The following is a 23,853-nucleotide window of genomic DNA, read 5'->3' on the forward strand; positions in this document are numbered from 1 at the left end:
GAGGTTAACATTAGCATGTCAAATATTAATAAATAAATAAATAAATTGCTTTGATCACTCTGGGACACTTTGCCATTCTGTCTGTGTTTTTATCCAATTCTGAACCTGTCTCTGAGCTTATTTAGCTGCGTCACTCAGGCTCACTCTCAATTCCAACCAATTTGGAGTCTGTTATTGAAAATGGCTGCCTAGTGCCCCATGTGTTAAAGACTTTTCGAATGCTTCGCCACTCTCACATGCATGTTATTCATTCTATCTTCATAAGAAGCTCTTCTGTTCGACAAGTATGTTTCAAAAATTACATAAACTTGTAGTAACACTTTCAGTGAGTTTAGTAGATTAACAGCCATGTTCTATTGCTATACTTTTCATTTTAAACAGCAGTTTTTGGGTCCTCCCTCTGGCTACATCCATGTAAATAGTTTTAAAACAGTGTTTTAAAGAGAAAAGGATCTCCGTCCAGATGAGTGTTTTAGCTCAGTATCAGAAATAATCTCCATCCATACCAACACACCTGAAAACGTATATCACATGACCATTCAGGTACACTGGGCATGGCATGCATGTGCTGGTATAAACATTTGATTCCACTTGTTCTTTAAAAGGAAATTCTGGAGTAGTGTGGACGTCAGGTTTAGACCGAGCAAAAGTGATGCATTTTAAAACTAAACCATATTAATATGGGTGTGGCCTCAGCTCAGGGGTTCATGGTGTTGGTGATATTCCTGCCATCAGTCCTCTGTTTGTGTTATCAGTAGTAAGATCACAATGTGTTGTTTGGAAAACTTCTGTAGTGGTGCTGGTACCGTAGTCATAAAAGCCATGCCCATTTTATTGGGACTGGCAGGCATAGATCCATCCATTATCTGTAGCTGCTTATCCTGTTCGACAGGGTCGTGGGCAAGCTGGAGCCTATCCCAGCTGACTATGGGTGAGAGGTGGGGTACACCCTGGACAAGTTGCCAGGTCATCGCAGGGTTGACACAAATGACCATTCACATTCACACCTACGGTCAATTTAGAGCCACCAATTATCCTAACCTGCATGCCTTTGGACTGTGGGGGAAACTGGAGCACCCGGAGGAAACCCACGCAGGCACGGGGAGAATGCGCAAACTCCACACAGAAAGGCCCTCGCTGGCTGCTGGGCTCGAACCCAGGACCTTCTTGCTGTGAGGCAACAGTGCCACTACACCACTGGGCAGGTATAGATGCCACACCTAATTTACTGGGAGTTTGTTCTATCTATTCAATATCAGACTCATTCTAAGCAGGATACTTAACCCATATAGTACTGGTTAAAAGTTTGTACATCCCTACTCTACTCATTGGACTGTGAGTTGGCCTAGTGGTTAACTTGTCTGCCTCTTGACCGGGAGACCGGTCATACCAAATACCATCATAAAAATGGTACCTACAATGTTGTACTACCATCTGGCAAGGCACACTGCAATACAGATGTGAATGGGGAAGTCAAACTCTCATGGTTACCAGAGGACCCGTCCCCCCACTGTAACCATAACTGTAGAGGTGAGAGGCTGAGGGCTATCGAAACGAAGATTGTGGCTGCACCCATACACCTTAAAGAGTTGGTTAGTACTGGGGCAGGAGAGTGCCAGGTTCTGGCATGTGAGCGACTTTGACTCTACTCATTCATAGGTTTTTCTGTATTGTGACTATTTTCTACATTGTAGAACAATACTGAAGACATCAAAACTATGAAATAACATCTGGAGCATATATGGAATTATGTAGTAAACAAAAAAAGTGTTTAAAAAACAAAATTTGTTTGATATTTTAGATTCTTCAGAGTAGCCAGTGTTTACCTTGATGATGCTTTTCACACTACTGGCATTATCTTAACCAGTTTCATGAGGTAACCACCTGGAATGCTTTTCAATTCACAGATGTGATTCGGTAATAAAAAAAAAAAAAAAATTAGTGGATGAGTTTCTTTCCTTCTTAATGAGTTTGAGATCAAACAGTAAAAAATCTCATCTCGTTATCTCTAGCCGCTTTATCCTGTTCTACAGGGTCACAGGCAAGCTGGAGCCTATCCCAGCTGACTACGGGCGAAAGGCGGGGTACACCCTGGAAAAAATAAATAATAAAAATACTCTCTAAAAAATAGCCCTGTAATACAACTGTAGTACTCCATACATATTATGTCAAGAACCAAACAACTAAGTCAAGAGAAATGACATCCATCATTACTTTAGGACATGAAGTGACTTTTAATTAAAAAATAAAGAAAAAACATTGAATTAGAAGGTGTCCAAACTTTTGACTGGTACTGTACGTTAATGATTAATAGCATGCGCTTAATTCAGCCAATCTGCACAATATGCTAATATTATCACTGATATTTATGAACTTTTCCATCTTCTTTATTGCCTCTGAATGGGCCCTTCTGATTTATGGATTCTGTGTACTGCTACTTGAGAGGCGAGGCCCGCTGTAAGATAAGGAGGAAACACTCGAGGTGGCTGAAGACTGTTCATCACTCCAGACTTTTAAACATTCATTACTGCAAGACAGTGTGGAAAGAAGTGCAGGCACAACTGCATTAGGCAGAGGAACATGCACTTTCTCAAAAGCATCAGCATGATAACAAAAGATGTTCAACATGAAGACAGTTACCCAAGACTGTAAATCAAACATACAGGTTGGTTATTATACAACGTGTATAGACGTACACAGGTTGTTGTGCCTGCTTAATTTTGTTTTACAGAAAGACAACAGATCTTGTTCTAGTATTCTGCTTTTGTGATTTTTTTTTTTCTGATGGCTTTGTGACTGTACATACAAATGTGTACCACCACAGGGAACCCAATCATAAGTGCAAGGCAACGTATCTCATAAACACTTAACCACTGGATAACAAAATGTGTTTCTTCATTTCCATAAGATAGATGGGTTTTTATCCAATGCTTATTTTTAATTTGCTTATTAAAAAATTACATGGTATTATTTACTAAGACAATTTATGGAAAATATTTGATAGTTTCATATAAAATAAAACGAGTTAAAACAGTTTTATTAGTCCACTAGCTTTTTGGACAGTTGACCATTTGTGTCATTCAAGGGCGATAGACGGATGTAAGTGCAGGAAGAGTTTTATTGAAAACACGCTCACAAATGGATCCAAAACGGAGACAGAGTGGAAAAACAGGCAGTGGTGGAGTGAGGCACAGACAGGATATCAGAGGAAATACAGTACTCGCAGTCCAAAAATACAAACAGGGTCAAAACCAGAAAAGTGACACAGAATACAAGACTTTTACAAAGTCTGTGTTACTCTGAGTCCTTCTATCTGTGTCTGTGCTGTGATTGAGCTCTAATCAGGAACAGGTGCATGTCATTAGTCCTAATGGCACTGAGGGATGAAACCAGATGACTGTGTGACACATGGAGTGTGATATTGGATGGTAATTCTACAGTAGTGGTGTAAAGTGAAAGCGCTGGTTCACTGCTGTCCCCCAGGCACCCAGCAGAGTCACACCATAATAAATGTGGTGGTGTTGTTTCTGGCACGTGGCATACGGCATTAAAGAAAGGAATAAATATGTATCGTAACTGCGATGTGTATCTCATTATTGGTCTCATGGTCACAAAACAATGCAGTGATTTACTGAGGTGAAAAACCACATGACGCAATTTGATGGTTCATTCATGGTACTATAATATTATTATTCTATTCAGGGGGATTTTGTGCCCTTGTAAATATTTTGTACATAAACTCATCAGGAGCTCTGCTTTTAGGCAGTGACTAAATATTTATATTTTAACATTTATGGAAGGAGGATCCACTTTCAGCACTTTGTAACAGTCAGAGGTAAAGGTGGAACTTTAACGTTAACGGTCATAGTAATGTTTTCTGACATCTTTGGGACAGAGGGGTTTACACTTTGTGTTTTGCTTTTTTTATTAACTACAGGAGAAAGAAAAAGCAGGCTGTAATCATAACAGGAACTAGGTTCTGTTATATGTTTGGAAGAGTGGGATATAAGTACAGAATTCTTTACTTAAATAGGTTGCAAACAAACAGTTGAGTAAAACAAAATAAGACTATGAGCATAGAGCAAAACAAAACATGGCATAAATCCAACAGATTAAAGGTAGGCTGCCTTTCAGATTTTTCAAGTGTAGGTCATAAAAAGAATTTTCCCCCGACACCCAATTATTTTTGTTTAGTGGACCGAAAGCTACTGAATTCAAATCCACATAGCCCTAAATTCTCTGCTGTTTTTTCCTGCTTCACCATGACCTAATTCAAGATACTATGTCACGCATCACGTGGTGGGCTTTCCCCGTTCACGCAAGGCATTGTGGGATACAAATTTGAAACAGGAGAGAAAAATGGAGTACGTGAGTGTGCGAATGAAACGTGAAAGACCAACTACAGTAATGGAAAGTGAGAAGAAAAGACATTGTTATATACGAAGGAAAGGAAACACAGGACCAAACTAATAAATATCGGCGCTCAGCGAGCACCTCGGTGTGATCAGCTGTTCGTTTAGCGACAGAATGATGGAACTGTCAGTGCACGCTGAAAGGTAAACCTGCAGATGGCAGTAATGCAACACTAAGGATGCCAGCTGCCGTAAAACCCAAAAGAAGAAGAAGGTAAACCTGCGCATGCGCACACGGACTTCCTCTGTCTGCTTGACTGCGTGAAGCGAGTGATTTCATGCACATTTGCTTTAATCCCCTCAAATTAAATAACTTCCCAGCCACAGAATGGCCTGATATTTTGGAGATATTAGAGAAATAAACATCTATCACAATGACCACATTTCAGACGGAACTAAATTTAATTGATTTTATGAATTCGAAAGGCCGTCTAGCGTTAACAAAAGATTGACAAAAACTGGAACTTAAATAGCAAGATAAATGGTGCTAAACAAGGTGCAGGTGTGTGTGCTCAGGGGAATGTGACTGGGTTCAGTGGCTAAGTGACATCCAAGGTGAAGCAAAGAAGTGGAGCGACGTCCACAGGGGAACCAAGTGATAGTAACATCTGGGGTGGAGCACTGGGATAAAGTGACACCCATGGTGGGGCAGAGTGGGTGGGAGATGATTCCTGTTGGATCAGAAACCCTCTCTACAAACATTTCTCTCCTCACTTTCTTCTCTTGACTTTCCCCGAGCATGTTTTCTCCCTCTGCCTGTTCCTGGTGATGGTATTCACTGACTCAGGAACCCCATTCTCATAATAACCCAGGAGATGGTGCATGGAGTTGAGCCATTCCTGGGTGGTTCTCACATAACTCTCCTTCCACACCGTTCAGTTCTTTTCCAGGAGAACTTCCTGGACCGTGAAAAATTCTGCTGCATCTATTAAATTAGGTCAAGCTTTCTGTCAGGAATGTTTGGAAGAGTCAGATGCGAGTGCAGAATTCTTTAATTAAATATGTTGCAAACAAGCATGTGACTAAAACCAAACAAAACAAGACCTAAGTGCAGTGAGAACTTCCTGGACCGTGAAAAATTCTGCTGCATCCATTAAATTAGGTCAAGCTTTCTGTCAGGAATGTTTGGAAGAGTCAGATGCAAGTGCAGAATTCTTTAATTAAATATGTTGCAAACAAGCATGTGACTAAAACCAAGCAAAACATCACCTAAGTGCAGTGGGATGTAATGGGAACTGCAGTCCAGAAATGCAGTCCAGCAGCACCACTGGGAAATGACCTTTGGAGGAAAAAATAATGTTCTCAATAAAAGTTTTTAAAAAATGATATAATAAGGCAACAATACAGGTTCCTAGCTATGCTAACAAAGTAAGATATCACTCAAGTTGGTTTAAAAGGGATAAATATTCATTTTATATCTAGTCATAACCAACATCTTGACTACCTATGGTTAGATTAGATTAGATTAGATTAGATTAGATTAGATTAGATTAGATAAAACTTTATTGATCCCTTTGGGCGGGTTCCCTCAGGGAAATTAAGATTCCAGCAGCATCATTACAGATAAACAGAGAAAAGAAATAGAGAACTTCTAGATAAATTAAGTATTTACATATACAAATATAAAAAGAATAAGATATGGGAAAGGGGGGAAGGAGGGGGTAAAGGTGGGGAGAAGGGGAGGCGGCGGCAGGAGAGATATTGCACTTTATATTGCACATTATATTGCACATTGTCCGGTATTGCTTATTGTCAGGCTAGGCTACTGCTCCTTCCCGTCCTCTGTCCTCCTGTTACCCCTCCTCCCCCCCAGAGAGGAGTTGTACAGTCTGATGGTGTGAGGGACAAAGGAGTTTTTAAGTCTGTTCATCCTGCGCTTGGGAAGGAGCATTCTGTCACTGAACAGGCTCCTCTGGTTACTGATGATGGTGTGCAGAGGGTGACTGGCATCATCCATGATGTTCAATAGTTTGTCCATAGACCTCTTCTCTGCCACTGTCACCAGAGAGTCCAGCTTCATGCCGACCACAGAGCCGGCCCGCCTGATCAGTTTGTCCAGCCTGGATGTGTCCTTCTTGGATGTGCTGCCCCCCCAGCACACCACGGTGTAAAACAGGACACTGGCGACCACAGACTGATAGAACATCCACAGGAGTTTCCTGCAGATGCTAAAGGACCACAGCCTCCTAAGGAAGTATAGCCTGCTCTGTCCCTTCCTGTATAAGTGTTTGGTGTTGCAAGTCCAGTCCAGCTTGCTGTCCAGCCACAGCATGAGGTACTTGTCGGAATCCACAGCCTCCACCTCGACTCCCTTGATCAGAACTGGTTGTGACCTTGGTCTGGACCTCCCAAAGTCAATGACCAGCTCCTTAGTCTTCGAGGTGTTGAGCTGCAGATGGTTCCTGTTGCACCACACAGCAAAGTCAACTCACCAGGCTCCTATACTCCTCCTCTCTCTCATCACTGATACACCCAACGATGGCTGTGTCATCGGCAAACTTCTGAATGTGACACAGCTCCGTGTTGTAGCAGAAGTCCATGGTGTACAGGGTGAAGAGAAGAGGGGCCAGCACCGTGCCCTGGGGTACTCCGGTGCTGCTAATCATAGTGTCAGACATGAGGTCCTTCAGCCTGACATACTGCGGCCTGTCAGTGAGGTAGCTGGAGATCCAGGTGACCAGGCAGGGGTCCATTCGCATCCTGTTCAGTTTGTCCTGAAGCAGTAGGGGCTGGATGGTGTTGAAGGCACTCGAGAAATCCAAGAAGAGGATCCTCACTGTGCCATTTCCCTTATCCAGATGTGAGTGGGCTCGGTGTAGCAGGTAGAGGATGGCGTCTTCCACACCGACACCTGTCCGGTACATAAACTGCAGACAGTCCTGGGCATGTTGTACCTGGGGTCTGAGGAGTCTGAGGAAGAGCCGCTCCAATGTCTTCATCAGATGGGAAGTGAGTGCCACCAGTCGGAAGTCGTTCAGCTCTCTGGGCCGATTCTTTTTGGGAACTGGAACTATACATGATGTCTTCCAGAGGGTGGGCACTCTCCCCAGCTGCAGGCTAAGGTTGAAGATGCGTTGGAGTGGTTCACTCAGTTCAGCAGCACAGGTCTTCAGTAGTCGGGGACACACTTTGTCTGGGCCTGCTGCTTTCCTGGGGTGAAGCTTCCTCAGTTGACCTCTGACCTGGTCTGCAGTAATGCATGGAGGAGTCTGTGTTGAGGTGGGGGAGGAGGGGGCTGCTGTGATGACTGGGGGGAGGTGTGTTGAGGGAAGGAGAGATGGCTGCAGTGAGGGAGAGGGTGGGGGGGACGTGGACTGGTTGAACCGATTGAAGAAATCGTTCAACTCGTTCGCCCTCTCCACTGTCCCCGCAATGAATCTGGTCTTTGTATTGTGGCCTGTGATGGTTTTCACACCTTCCCAGACCTCCCTCATGCTGTTCTCCTTCAGCTTCTGCTCCACCTTTCTCCTGTGGCTGTCCTTAGCTTCCCTCACGCAGCATTTTACCTCCTGCTGTGCTGCTTTCATTGCTTCCCTATCCCTGCTCCTGAAGGCGGCCTTCTTCCTGTTGAGGACAGCTTTGACTTCCTGTGTTACCCATGGCTTGTTATTAGGGTAACACCGTACAGTCTTAGCGGGGGAAACCACGTCTGCACAGAAGTTAAGGTAATCCATCAGACAGTGTGTCAGCCCCTCTATGTCCTCACAGTGTGGGCTAAGCAGCACATCCCAGTCCGTGATGTCATAACAGTCCCTGAGGGCATCTTCCATTTCAGGGGACCACCTCCTGATGGAGCTAGTTGTTGCAGGCTACCTTTGAACAAGGGGGGTGTACTTCGGCTGTAGAAGAACCAGGTTGCGGTCAGACTTCCCTAGTGGGGGGAGGGGTGTGGCTCTGTATGCATCCCTCACATTAGCATACAGCAAGTCAATTGTCCTGTTGTTCCTTGTTGGACAATCCACAGTCTGGTAAAAAGCAGCCAAAGTAGAGTCCAAAGTAGCATCATTAAAGTCCACAGAAATTATGATAAATGCCTCAGGGTGCTGTGTCTGCAGCCTTGCTGTGACAGAGTGAATCCCCTCACATGCAGCGCCTGTGTCTGCCCTCGGAGGGATGTAAACACAGATGGTGATCACGTGACTGAACTCCCTCAGCAGATAATATGGCCGCAGGCTAACGGCTAGCAGCTCCAAATCCAGGCAACATAAAACTGCCTATACGGAGATATGTCCCGGGTTACACCAGCGGTTGTTAACATAAATGACGAGTCCCCCACCTTTGCTTTTCCCGCGTGTTAGTGTCTCTGTCGGCTCTCACAGCAGTGAACCCCTGCAGGTCCATGTTAGCATCCAGTACAAGGTTTGTTAGCCATGTCTCCATAAAGATAAATAAGCTACTCTCCTGGTAAATCCGCTGGTTGTTCAGAGCGGAAAGCTCGTCGACTTTATTCGGCAGTGAGTTCACATTCCCCATGATAACGTAGGGAATGGATGGTTTGTAGTGCCGCCGGTTGTCCACTAGCCTAGCCTTTAGCTTAGCTCCAGCCTTGCAGCCCCTGGGTTTCCTCCTCAGCTCAGCCGGGATGGGATGTCGTATCCCGGCTCGTCCCATTGTTTTCAGGGCCAGCAGCTCCTCTCTCGAATAAGTGAGAAAACTGGCTCCTGGTTGCGTGTTAAAGTTAAATATATCCATGTTATATAGTAAAACACACTATGTCTTCGTAAGAAGAGCAGAAAAGTAAAAAAAAAAAGGTGGAAAAAAGAGGTTTAAAGAGCTAAAAACTACAGAGCTACTGGAGAGGCAGCCGTCTCACACAGCGCCCATATGCACACCCACTTTTTTTCCCCATCCTGTTCATTTGTACCCACAGTCCATTGTTTTTACAGATTGACCACTGCAGGATAAATGTGTAACAAACCGTTTGAGTTGTGTTGGAGAATATTAAACTCTGTATTGCGGTGTGGTATTTTCTCAGATCTGACATGTCTGATTCAGCTTTCCCTGATGAATTAGTGCATTAGAGAAAAAATAGAGTGCCATAGGCTTGATGGGATTTGATAAGTGGTGCTACATGCTAACATGCAGTGATGGATGGTGCAGGTCCAGAACATGTCACAGTCGATTGAAGTGCTGAACCTGCGCACTCAGCGGGATTTCCAGTACGTCATGAAGATGGAGAACCAGGTGAAGGGGCTCAGGACCAAGTTCAGACAGATCGAGGAAGACCGCAAGACCATCATGGCCAGAAACTTCAAGGTAAACTTTATCGAACTTTAGAGTCTCCATAAATTAGTCAGTCTGTTCATATAAATGTTTACAGTAGCATGAAATAACATGCCTGTGTAATCATGATGGAAGACATATATGGCGACATACCCAGGTGTGTTCTCTCCATTGGTGTGGTTCTTTAGGCAGGTGAGAACATAGCTATCACACTCCAGAGCAAGAACATCTGGGTGAGGTGGTCTTGGTCAACTTCCAAGTGAACTCTCACGAGAAAGTGAATTGACTTGATTCAACAGTTACAAAGAAATTAATTAATTAAGAATGATGTGAAGTTGTAGAATGAAATGGACCAATAGATGATGTAATACAGGCAATAAAATAAAAGCAATAACATTTATAAAACTGTTACAAGCTTAAGCATGGATATGTAATAATAACAAGGAGACCGTCAATGACTGCATAGCTCACTCTAGCCCCGTCTAGTCCAGAAGGAATGAGCTAAAGTTCTACTCTCAATGAGTCCAGCTCAAATATTTGCCAGAAAGAATCTAAAACAGTGAGGAATTGACTGAGAAGAAACAATTTTTGTTGAACTGCTCATTAAGGATTAATTAGTCCATAACTTCATGAATAATTGCAATGAAGCAAATTTGGGTAGACGTTATATGCACCCTAGGTACCCCTACCTTCATGCCAGAAATAATCAAAATTGGGGAAGAATTAAGGGAGAAGTGATTTGTGTGGAAACTGCTTGTAAGGGATTAATTACTCCATATCTTCATTATTAATTGCAATTATGCAAATTTGGGTAGAAGCCATATGCAACACAGACAGACCTGCCTTCCTGCCAAAAAGAATAAAAATTGGTGAGGAACTGAGGGAGAAGACGCAATTTTGTGAAGCATGGACAATGCTGGATGGACAACAGACAATACATGATGGGATAAGCTCATTGCCTGTCGGCCAGATGAGATGATGATGATAATAATAATGATGAAGAAGAACAGCAGCACAGTGGTTAGCAATGTTGTCTCATATCAAGAGGGTTCTGGTTTTGAACCTCATGACCAACTGGTGCCTTTCTGTATGGACTTTACATGTTCTCTCCTTGTGCCTGTGTGGGTTTCCTCAGGGTTCTCTGGTTTCCTCCCACAATCCAAAGATATGTAGATTTGGTCAATTGGCGACTCTAACTCTCCTGTAGGTGTTACTGTGATTGTGATGGTTATTTGTGTCTGTGTAGCCCTGTGATAGATTGGTGACTTGCCCAAGGTGAACCCTTCCTCTCACCCGAAGTCATCTGGGATTGTCTCCAGCTTCTGCCATGACCCTGACGGAGAAGCGCTATAGATAATTGTGGCATGGATGGATAATATGTTTAATGGATATTAGAACTGATTTGAAATGATGCATTTTTGAATACACCAAACTATTCAAGTGAGCTGAGCATAAGCAGATCTTATTGAGACCTGAAGAACGATCCAGTCCTCAAAGTGAGTTTGGTAGACTCCATTGTTCAAGGTCAACGCAGATATCAACGAATAAGAGGCTCGTAAATAAACAGAAACTAATTTAGGCCTCTCAAGTGGTGCACCTGATTTCCAGCGTGCACTGATGCGTATTGTGGCTGTCTGTGGTCATCAATCTGAGTTCTGAGTGATAAACTGAATCCAGAGACTTCAGCATGGTAATGAAAGCATGCCCGTGGAACACACTGCTATAATAAGAGCTCAGAGCACACATGTCTCCACAATCGTCCTCCTCCTGTACAGGAGGAAACATTTTTATTTTCTGTAAAGGAAATCAATACATTTCTAAGATGGCTCATGTTGAGGCGATGTATCTCTTGTCACTGTCAGTGCTGGTAGTTAAGGGAGAGGATTACAGTCCATGTCCTCAATTGAATCAATTTGGTTTTATTTGCATGTGAAACTAATTTAATTCTATGGATTTCAGGGCTTAGGGCAGAGTTCATCAACTGACTGCATACTGGCAAAGTACAATGGCGCTTGAAAGTTTATGAACCCTTTAGAATTTTCTGTATTTCTGCATAAATAGGACCTAAAACAGACATTCACACAAGTCCTAAAAGTAGATAAAGAGAACCCAGTTAAACAAATAAGGCAAAAATATTATACTTGGTAATTTATGTATTGAGGAAAATGATCCAATATTACATATCTGTGAGTGGCAAAAGTATGTGAACCTCTAGGATTAGCAGTTAATTTGAAGGTGAAATTAGAGTCAGGTGTTTTCAATCAATGGGATGACAATCAGGTGTGAGTGGGCACCCTGTTTTATTTAAAAAATGGCTCTATCAAAGTCTGATCTTCACAACATGTATGTGGAAGTATATCATGGCACAAACAGAGGAGATTTCTGAGGACCTCAGAAAAAGTGTTGTTGATGCTTATCAGGCTGGAAAAGGTTACAAAACCATCTCTAAAGAGTTTGGACTCCACCAATCCACAGTCAGACAGATTGTGTACAAATGGAGGAAATTCAAGACCATTGTTACCCTCCCCAGGAGTGGTCGACCAACAAAGATCACTCCAAGAGCAAGGCGTGTAATAGTCGGCGAGGTCACAAAGGACCCCAGGGTAACTTCTAAGCAACTGAAGGCCTCTCTCACATTGGCTAATGTTAATGTTCATGAGTCCACCATCAGGAGAAAACTGAACAACAATATTGTGCATGGCAGGGTTGCAAGGAGAAAGCTACTGCTCTCCAAAAAGAACATTGCTGCTCGTTTGCAGTTTGCTAAGGATCATGTGGACAAGCCAGAAGGCTATTGGAAAAATGTTTTGTGGACAGATGAGACCAAAATAGAACTTTCTGGTTTACACGAGAAGCGTTATGTTTGGAGAAAGGAAAACATTGCATTCCAGCATAAGAACCTTATCCCATCTGTGAAACATGGTGGTGGTAGTATCATGGTTTGGGCCTGTTTTGCTGCATCTGGGCGAGGATGGTTTGTCATCATTGATGGAACAATGAACTCTGAATTATACCAGTGAATTCTAAAGGAAAATATCAGGACATCTGTCCATGAATTGAATCTCAAGAGAAGGTGGGTCATGCAGCAAGACAATGACCCTAAGCACACAAGTCATTCTACCAAAGAATGGTTAAAGAAGAATAAAGTTAATGTTTTGGAATGGCCAAGTCAAAGTCCTGACCTTAATCCAATCAAAATGTTGTGGAAGGACCTGAAGCGAGCAGTTCATGTGAGGAAACCCACCAACATCCCAGAGTTGAAACTGTTCTGTACGGAAGAATGGGCTAAAATTCCTCCAAGCCGGTGTGCAGGACTGATCAACTGTTACCGGAAATGTTTAGTTGCAGTTATTGCTGCACAAGGGGGTCACACCAGATACTGAAAGCAAAGGTTCACATACTTTTGCCACTCACAGATGTGTAATATTGGATCATTTTCCTCAATTAATAAATGACCAAGTATAATATTTTTGTCTCATTTGTTTAACTGGGTTCTCTTTATCTACTTTTAGGACTTGTGTGAAAATCTGATGATGTTTTTGGTCATATTTATGCAGAAATATTGAAAATTCTAAAGGGTTCACAAACTTTCAAGCACCACTGAATTTCAGCAGAATGAACCAAGTCCTTGAAAAATACCATGAATACCATCAATGTATGAAAATAATTGCCTGCTTTTTACCTACTCCAGGTTTTTTTTACTCATTGAATCCTTTCCTTTTTGGTGCATATATTAGGGTTGTTGCTTGTTGTAGGCATTCAACAGTTGTTCTCAAATCAGTGGAAATACCTGACAAATCTGTGTGTGTGTGTGTGTGTAGGAGCTGAAGGATCGTATGGATGAGCTGCAGCCCCTGATCCCTGTGCTGGAGCAATACAAAACCGACACGAAGCTCATCTCGCAGTTCAAAGAGGAAATCAGGAACCTGTCAGCAGTGCTGACGGGGATCCAGGACGAGCTGGGGGCATATGATTATGATGAGCTTTACCACCGAGTGATGAGCCTCGAGAGCCGTCTGCGCAGCTGCATGAGCAAACTTAGTAAGTCATATCACTATGTGCAAACTTAATATAGTCATTACCATGATCATTGTCATTTAGAATGCTTTTCTATGATATAATAATTTTCTACCTAAACAGAGTGATGCAGTGGTGCTTTAGTCCTTTATTCCTCCAACATTCAAAGACTGCTCTTACCATTCATATTTTTCTTCGGTATAATTTCATGACCAAAATGGCAGCACTGAGTGGAGTTATGAAGGTTGTGGAGGAAGACCATGTCTGAAGCTTCACCTTCTTCCTAGTTAACTTCATATTAACTCTAGTCTCTCTTACTCCAGTAGTGAGGAAGTTGATATACAACCACATTTCTGTCTCCTCCACACTGCTCAACTCCTACTCAAGAGTCTTTAATGAAGGGTATGGCTATCTAGCACAAAGCAGAAGCCCAGAACTCCAGCTCAAGTTCTCAAAGAGCTCTCCATTTATACAGTTCCATAAATCACTTTTCATTAATTTGAGGGTGTGGCCTGGATTCACAATAACAGTCATTACTATAGTGCCCTCCATGATTATTGCCCCCCCCCCGTAAAGATTAGTAAAACAGGTTTGAAAAAATCCACCTTGTGGTGAAGTCACTTGATCTCATACTGAAAAAATGAGGAAAAAACCAACCTTTAACTGAAATAAATTTATTCAGGAAAAAACAAATCCCTCATCAAGAAATAATTTTTTTTTTAAATGTGCTGAAATGATAGTGTACACCAGCCTTTCTCAACCAGGGTGCCGTGGCACCCTGGGGTGCCATCAAAAAATTATACAACCCCGATTCCAAAAAAGTTGGGACAAAGTACAAATTGTAAATAAAAACAGAATACAATAATTTACAAATCTCAAACTGATAGTGTATTCACAATAGAACATAGACAACATATGTCGAAAGTGAGACATTTTGAAATTTCATGACAGCAACACATCTCAAAAAAGTTGGGACAGGGGCAATAAGAGGCTGGAAAAGTTAAAGGTACAAAAAAGGAACAGCTGGAGGACCAAATTGCAACTCATTAGGTCAATTGGCAATAGGTCATTAACATGACTGGGTATAAAAAGAGCATCTTGGAGTGGCAGCGGCTCTCAGAAGTAAAGATGGGAAGAGGATCACCAATCCCCCTAATTCTGCACTGACAAATGGTGGAGCAATATCAGAAAGGAGTTCGACAGTGTAAAATTGCAAAGAATTTGAACATATCACCAGCTACAGTGCATAATATCATCAAAAGATTCAGAGAATCTGGAAGAATCTCTGTGCGTAAGGGTCAAGGCCGGAAAATCATACTGGGTGCCCGTGATCTTCAGGCCCTGAGACAGCACTGCATCACATACAGGCATGCTTCTATATTGGAAATCACAAAATGGGCTCAGGAATATTTCCAGAGAATATTATCTGTGAACACAATTCACCGTGCCATCCACCGTTGACAGCTAAAACTCTATAGTTCAAAGAAGAAGCCGCATCTAAACATGATCCAGAAGCGCAGACGTCTTCTCTGGGCCAAGGCTGATTTAAAATGGACTGTGGCAAAGTGGAAAACTGTTCTGTGGTCAGACGAATCAAAATTTGAAGTTCTTTATGGAAATCAGGGACGCCGTGTCATTCGGACTAAAGAGGAGAAGGACGACCCAAATTGTTATCAGCGCTCAGTTCAGAAGCCTGCATCTCTGATGGTATGGGGTTGCATTAGTGCGTGTGGCATGGGCAGCTTACACATCTGGAAAGACACCATCAATGCTGAAGGGTATATCCAGGTTCTAGACCAACATATGCTCCCATCCAGACGACGTCTCTTTCAGGGAAGACCTTGCATTTTCCAACATGACAATGCCAAACCACATACTGCATCAATTACAGCATCATGACTGCGTAGAAGAAGGGTCTGGGTACTGAACTGGCCAGCCTGCAGTCCAGAGCTTTCACCCATAGAAAACATTTGGCGCATCATAAAACGGAAGATACGACAAAAAAGACCTAAGACAGTTGAGCAACTAGAATCCTACATGAGACAAGAATGGGTTAACATTCCTATCTCTAAACTTGAGCAACTTGTCTCCTCAGTCCCCAGACGTTTACAGACTGTTGTAAAGAGAAAAGGGGATGTCTCACAGTGGTAAACATGGCCTTGTCCCAACTTTTTTGAGATGTTGTTGTCATGAAATTTAAAATAGCCTAATTTTTCTCTTTGAATTATACATTTTCTCAGTTTAAACATTTGATATGTCATCTATGTTCTATTCTGAATAAAATATGGAACTTTGAAACTTCCACATCATTGCATTCCATTTTTATTTACAATTTGTACTTTGTCCCAACTTTTTTGGAATCAGGGTTGTATATTCTAACATTGAAATAAATAAAATGAATTAAAATTCCAAAAAACAATAGTTACACTAATACAGATCGTCGCCGCCTCATGCATCATCAAAATTTGTCTCACGGCCCCCTTTCCCATGTCACAATGTCACTGCCGGGGTCAGCGTATGGTCAGCGTGACTGCGTATATTTTATATGGGGGTGCCTTGTGAATTTGCATACTTCTGAAGGGTGCCGTGACTGAAAAAAGGTTGAGAAACGCTGGTGTACACAATGTACCTGAAACATCTCATCTCATTATCTGTAGCCGCTTTATCCTGTTCTACAGGGTCGCAGGCAAGCTGGAGCCTATCCCAGCTGACTACGGGTGAAAGGCGGGGTACACCCTGGACAAGTCGCCAGGTCATCACAGGGCTGACACATAGACACAGACAACCATTCACACTCACACCTACGGTCAATTTAGAGTCACCAGTTAACCTAACCTGCATGTCTTTGGGGGAAACCAGAGCACCCGGAGGAAACCCACGCGGACACGGGGAGAACATGCAAACTCCGCACAGAAAGGCCCTTGTCAGCCATGGGGCTCGAACCCGGACCTTCTTGCTGTGAGGCGACAGCGCTAACCACTACACCACTGTGCTGCCTACCTGAAACATGTTTCCCATTTAAATTGTACATGTTTGAGTTGGAGTGTGTAGGAACTTTCAAGCTGTAATCCATGACTTCCTGATTAACTGGGGAACAAATATGCGGTGACACAGAGGCCAAATTCCCTTCATCATCTATCAACATGGGAAAGATAAGAGACACACAAACCAAATGAAGAAGTGTGTTGACCTTCATAAGTCAGGGAATGGTTATAAAACATAGCTCCTTGCCTGAAAATGTCCATTTCTACTGTTAGGACAATAATTAAAAAAAAAAAAAAAAAAAACAGACACCAACTGGAACTGGTACAAACTCACCTGGAAGAGGAGCCGAGTTTATTTTATCCCCATGTACAGTGAGGAGGGTAAGAGAGACAAAAAAATCCCAAGGATCACTGTTGGTGAATTACAAGAAAAAGTAAAATCTTGGGGTTTCCGAGTCTACAAAACCTCCATCAGACTCCACCTCCATGCCAACAGATTATTTGGAAGGTTCCAGAAATTTCTGTCAGTTAACCATAAACAGAAACACCTGAAGTTTGCAAAATGCTACGACAACTTTGACTGGAACGGTGTTCTCTGGTCTGATAGAACAAAAATGGAACTTTTTTTTCCCAATAAACACTCGCAGTGGGTTTGGTGTAAAAAGAAGAATGGATATAATGAAAAGAACCTGATTCCAACTGTAAAATATGGTGGAGGTTCTGTGATTGTTTTGGGGCTGTTTTTCCTCCAAAGGCCCTGAAACCTTGTTCGGGTCCATGGGATCATGGACTCCATGAAACACCAGGACATTTTAAATCAGAATCTGGCTCGTCTGCCAGGAAACTAAAACTGGGTCATCACTGGATCTTCCAGCAGGACAATGATCCGATGTCCAAATCAACACTAAAATGGTTCACTGAGCACAAAATCAAGCTTCTGCCCTGGCCATCTCAGTCCCCTGAGTTGAACCCCAGTGAAAATCTGTGGGCAGAGCTGAAGAGGACAGAGCACAAGAGAGGGTTAAGGACCATGGATGATCTGGAGAGATTGTGTAAAGAGGAATGGGCTCAGATGCCCTGCTCTAGATCTCCAACCTTATAAAATGTTATAGGAGAGACTCAGTGCTGTTTTACTTGGAAAAGGGGGTTGTACAAAGTAGTAAATGCAGGGGTGCCAGTAATAATGGCACATGTGTTTTTGTTGAAAATAATTTTATTGGTGAGGGATTTGGTTTTCTCTGAATAAATGTATTTCAGTTAAAGGATAGGTTTTTCTCATTTTTTCAGTGTGAGCCGAAGCGACTTCACCAAAAGGTGGATTTTTTCGAACCCTTTTTACTAATCCTTACAAGTACTGTATAAACACAATCATCATCATTACCAATGGTATAATCACTCATTTGAGCAAACAGACTACTAATCACTAACACTATTGCGACATCATTATTGGTATTATTGTCATTTTCCTTATTACTGTCAGGACACCATTATCATTATCATTATCATTTCCCTTCTGTTTATATCATTAATCAACATTCTCACACCAAATATCATTACCAAGATGATGAAAACACACCTACATCTCCTGCTAATACTTCACACTTCTCAGTAAACAGGGAACTATTACCACTTCACCAAGAGGTGGATTGTTTCTATGTTTCTAACCCTTTGTACTAATCTTTACGGGGGGGGAATAATTACGGAGGGCGCTTATGATATCAGCTCATACGGTATACCATAAGTAGAGAAAAACAAAATGGCATAGCGCATCAAGTCAGATATATCACATTATCAAGTATTTAAAGGAAACAGAAATGGGTAAAAGAATATAGTTCCCCCAAGTGTACCCTATTCCACACTCCAGCCCAGTCGGTGGCGGTAATGCAACTTTAAGTTGGTTTGCCACCTGGCAAAAAAAGAAGAAGAAGAAGAAACTGGTGGGGCATGTTGCTGAGCGAACTGAGGACTAAATAAAAGCTGTACTTGGGAAAAAAAAACCTCTAAAAATACAAAAAAGGCAAAAAAAAGAAAGTATTTGATGGTAAGAACATATATTTTTTTTTCAAGAATTATCACATTTTTCACAAATTGCTCCTGTCATTTCACCAGTTTGTTTACATTCTAAGTGGAAATGATTTTGTCAGATGTTTTGTACAAAGTTTTTATTTCTCATCTCATTATCTCTAGCCACTTTATCCTGTTCTACAGGGTCGCAGGCAAGCTGGAGCCTATCCCAGCTGACTACGGGCGAAAGGCGGGGTACACCCTGGACAAGTCGCCAGGTCATCACAGGGCTGACACATAGACACAGACAACCATTCACACTCACATTCACACCTACGCTCAATTTAGAGTCACCAGTTAACCTAACCTGCATGTCTTTGGACTGTGGGGGAAACCGGAGCACCCGGAGGAAACCCACGCGGACAACATGCAAACTCCGCACAGAAAGGCCCTCGCCGGCCACGGGGCTCGAACCCGGACCTTCTTGCTATGAGGCGACAGCGCTAACCACTACACCACCGTGCCGCCAGTTTTTATTTCTTGAATTTGCAAAAAAATAAAAATGCTCTGTTTCTCAAAATCCAGTGAATGTGGATAGAATAAAACAGTTGTTCCACTCAATCTCATCGTGCATGGATTATAAACAACTCGGTGCTACGCGCCTCATCGGCCATCAGCTCATGTACAACTGGATTTCGTGGAATAACTGTTATTTATGAAAAAAAACACCCTATATATGTATGTACAGTGGTGCTTGAAAGTTTGTGAACCCTTTAGAATTTTCTGTATTTCTGCATAAATATGACCTAAAACATCATCAGGTTTTCACACAAGTCCTAAAAGTAGATAAAGAGAACCCAGTTAAACAAATGAGACAAAAATATTATACTTGGTCATTTATTAATTGAGGAAAATGATCTAATATTACATATCTGTGAGTGGCAAAAGTATGTGAACCTTTGCTTTCAGTATCTGGTGTGACCCCCTTGTGCAGCAATAACTGCAACTAAACATTTCCGGTAACTGTTGATCAGTCCTGCACACCGGCTTGGAGGAATTTTAGCCCATTCCTCCGTACAGAACAGCTTCAACTCTGGGATGTTGGTGGGTTTCCTCACATGAACTGCTCGCTTCAGGTCCTTCCACAACATTTCCATTGGATTAAGGTCAGGACTTTGACTTGGCCATTCCAAAACATGAACTTTATTCTTCTTTAAACATTCTTTGGTAGAACGACTTGTGTGCTTAGGGTCGTTGTCTTGCTGCATGACCCACCTTCTCTTGAGATTCAGTTCATGGACAGATGTCCTGATATTTTCCTTAAGAATTCGTTGGTATAATTCAGAATTCATTGTTCCATTAATGATGGCAAGTCGCCCTGGCCCAGATGCAGCAAAACAGGCCCAAACCATGATACTACCATCATCATGTTTCACAGATGGGATAAGGTTCTTATGCTGGAATGCAGCATTTTCCTTTCTCCAAACATACCACCTCTCATTTAAACCAAAAGTTCTCTTTTGGTCTCATCCGTCCACAAAACATTTTTCCAATAGCCTTCTGGCTTGTCCACGTGATCTTTAGCAAACTGCAGATGAGCAACAATGTTCTTTTTGGAGAGCAGTGGCTTTCTCCTTGCAACCCTGCCATGCACACCATTGTTGTTCAGTGTTCTCCTAATGGTGGACTCATGAACATTAACATTAGCCAATGTGAGGGAGGCCTTCAGTTGCTTAGAAGTTACCCTGGGGTCCTTTGTGACCTCGCCGACTATTACACGCCTTGCTCTTGGAGTGATACTTGTTGGTCGACCACTCCTGGGGAGGATAACAATGGTCTTGAATTTCCTCCATTTGTACACAATCTGTCTGACTGTATATTGGTGGAGTCCAAACTCTTTAGAGATGGTTTTCTAACCTTTTCCATCCTGATGATCATCAACAACACTTTTTCTGAGGTCCTCAGAAATCTCCTTTGTTCATGCCATGATACACTTCCACAAACATGTGTTGTGAAGATCAGACTTTGATAGTTCCCTGTTCTTTAAATAAAACAGGGTGCCCACTCACACCTGATTGTCATCCCCTTGATTGAAAACACCTGACTCTAATTTCACCTTCAAATTAACTGCTAATCCTAGAGGTTCACATACTCTTGCCACTCACAGATATGTACAGTAATTCATTCATTCATTATCTATAGCCGCTTTATCCTGTTCCACAGGGTCGCAGGCAAGCTGGAGCCTATCCCAGTTGACTACGGGCAAAACCTGGACACCCTGGACAAGTTGCCAGGTCATCACAGGGCTGACACATAGACACAGACAACCATTCACACTCACATTCACACCTACGGTCAATTTAGAGTCACCAGTTAACCTAACCTGCATGTCTTTGGACTGTGGGGGAAACCGGAGCACCCGGATGAAACCCACGCGGACACCATGCAAACTCCGCACAGAAAGGCCCTTGCCAGGCACGGGGCTCAAACCCGGACCTTCTTGCTGTGAGGGGACAGCACTAACCACTACACCGCCATGCCGCCACAGATATGTAATATTGTATCATTTTCCTCAATAAATAAATGACCAAGTATAATATTTTTGTCTCATTTGTTTAACTGGGTTCTCTTTTATCTACTTTTAGGACTTGTTTGAAAATCTGATGATGTTTTAGGTCATATTTATGCAGAAATATTGAAAATTCTAAAGGTTTCACAAACTTTCAAGCACCACTGTATGTGTCCAGCAGAAAGAAGAAACTGCTTAAAGCCCATCCGACAGATGTTTGAATGCATTATTGATAGCTGTGCTAATCATGCCCTGGTCTCAGGGTTTGAATGAATGTGAAGGCAGTTTCATATTTTTTGTTTTAATATGCAGAACACAGCAATGAACATTATCAACACCGCCACGAAATTGGCTTCAGGAATCTAGTTAGGAGGCATAGAACTTATCGGTGTGTTCCATTCTTTCACAGCATGCGGCAAATTAATGAAAATCACAGGACCCATGACCATGAAAACGTCAGGCACGCGGTTCGGTGCATGGATGACCGACCCAATGGCATCTCCAAGAAACAACAGAGTGAGTCACTTTTCTTTCTTTTGTGCACATAATGGTTTGGAGCAACAGGATCTGAGATAAATGGTGGAATCAATAAGATGTACTCTTGTATCTTGTGGTAACTGTGGTCATGTGGTAGATAAACACTGTCTCTGCATGGATGGCTATCTTTCAAAACAATACGATAGAGCTGTGTGTTTATAGAGAGAAATGTCAGCATCAAACAGAATCAATAATGCATTATGATTAAATTGTTCAGCTGTTCGAATTAATTAATTCATTTAATTTGCAACGCTCAATGATGCCTTCATTACGCCTTATTCATGATGCAACCCTGAACTTTGGAGCTGTCCTGTACATATTAGGTACCTTACTAGTCAAATATTTGTACAGCTCTGTTCATTAAATGTCTTCATTTTTATTTTTTTCTCCTATTTTATAATAATAATAATAATAATAATAATAATAATGAGGAGGAGGACATTATCATTATGGGGAAAAAATTATGAAGAATTATATAGTAACCAAAAAGTGTTTAACAAATTCAGAATGTTTTATATTTTAAACTGTTTCTGAGGTCATCATTGTCATTAGAGCATTGCTGCTGTATTGTTCTTTGAGAACAAGTGATGAGCTTTTTCCCATGAAAAAAAGATGGAGACATCTGGCTAATGAGTGATCGTCAGATTGTCAGTGTAGACTCTTTCTTTCTCTCAACAAACTTGCATGTAAGTTAATAATAATGATCATCATGGCTTGGCTTCATGAATGAAGATCATGAAGGATGTTGACCACGTCTGTTGCATGCCCACTGATGGCTGGTGAGCCCGATTCTGGAGAGGCAGATTCGGTTGCAGCAGGTGCAGGTGAATGACTGGTTGGATGTGGGAGTAGAAGGTATGAGTGTGGTTGTAGTAGTGGTAGTAGAGGGCACCTTGCTCTTCCTCGTTGACCTTTTGTCCTCCAGGTTGGCCCGTCTGGCACACTCAAAGGTCTTGACCGCACCGTGAATAGTGTTTTGCCAGCTCTTGTGGTTTGCAGCGTGTGAGGATCATTCACGGGGATCAATATGGCAGTTGGTGAGGGAGCTTTTCAGGAGGTCTTTGTACCGCTTCTGGGGCACCCCTCTCTTGGTCCACCTGATTGATAGTTCACTGTAGAAAACAATTTTTGGAAGGCGGTGTTCCTCCATTCTGGACACGTGTCCTGCCCACCTAAGTCATGTCTTGAGCAATATGGCCTCGATGCTGGTAGCCTCAGCTTTCTGAAGGACCTCCACATTGGTGACAAAGTCTTTCCAGTGGATGCCGAGGATGGAGCAGAGGCAATGCTGATGGAAGCATTCAAGAAGACAAAGGTGCCGGTGGTAGATGGCACACAACTTGGAGCCATACAGAAGTGTGGTAAGGATGATGGCTCTGTGCACACTGATCTTTGTTTGTGTTGTCAAGTCTTTGTTTGACCAGACATGCTTGTGGAGCCTGCCGAAGGCACTGTTTGCTTTGGCCAATCTGCTGTCAATCTCCTTGTTGATCTTGGCATCTGAGGAGATGGTGCACCCGAGGTAGGTAAATTGCTGAACAGCTTTTAGCTCTGTCTGGTCAATGCTGATGTGAGGAGGATGGTACTGCTCATTGGGTGCTGGTTGGTAAAGCACCTCTGTCTTCTTCAGGCTGACTTCCAGGCCGAAGTGCTGGGCTGTGGCTGCAAAACAGGTCACGATGAACTGCATGGCTGGCTCAGTGTGGGCAACAAGAGCAGTGTCATCCACAAACAGCAGCTCATAGATGAGCTTCTCCATTGTCTTGGTGTGGGCCATCAGGTGCTTGAGATTAAAGAGACTGCCATCCGTGCGATATCGGATGTAGATGCCATTGTCACTGTCCATGATTTGGGTGGTCTGCTGCAGCATCATGCTGAAGATGGAGAACAGTGTCAGTGCAAGGACACAGCCTTATTTGATGCCATTGGTGATAGGAAAGGCCTCAGAGAGCTCACCATTAAGTCATATTTGGCCAAGCTGGTTCTCATGAAGCTGGGTGACCATATTCATGAATTTTGGAGGGCAACCAAGTTTCTCAGGGATTGTCCAGAGTCCTGCCCTGCTCACTGTGTCGAAGGCTTTGGTCAGGCCAACAAAGGTCACATA

The 23,853-nt window shown here is 42.6% G+C and overlaps 1 protein-coding gene across 1 annotated transcript in view; it reads left to right on the forward strand.

The window, feature by feature from the left end:
- Nucleotides 1–23,853, forward strand: part of olfm3a (olfactomedin 3a) — a 119,226-nt gene that overhangs the window by 90,074 nt on the left and 5,299 nt on the right. Inside the window, exons 3-5 of the mRNA XM_060920748.1 lie at nt 9,513–9,668; nt 13,457–13,676; nt 21,619–21,725. Coding sequence (XP_060776731.1) covers nt 9,513–9,668; nt 13,457–13,676; nt 21,619–21,725 — 483 coding nt within the window. The remainder of the gene's footprint in view (nt 1–9,512; nt 9,669–13,456; nt 13,677–21,618; nt 21,726–23,853) is intronic.

This window comes from Neoarius graeffei, chromosome 5 (genome assembly GCF_027579695.1).
Source record: "Neoarius graeffei isolate fNeoGra1 chromosome 5, fNeoGra1.pri, whole genome shotgun sequence".
NCBI classification, from domain to species: Eukaryota; Metazoa; Chordata; class Actinopteri; order Siluriformes; family Ariidae; genus Neoarius; species Neoarius graeffei.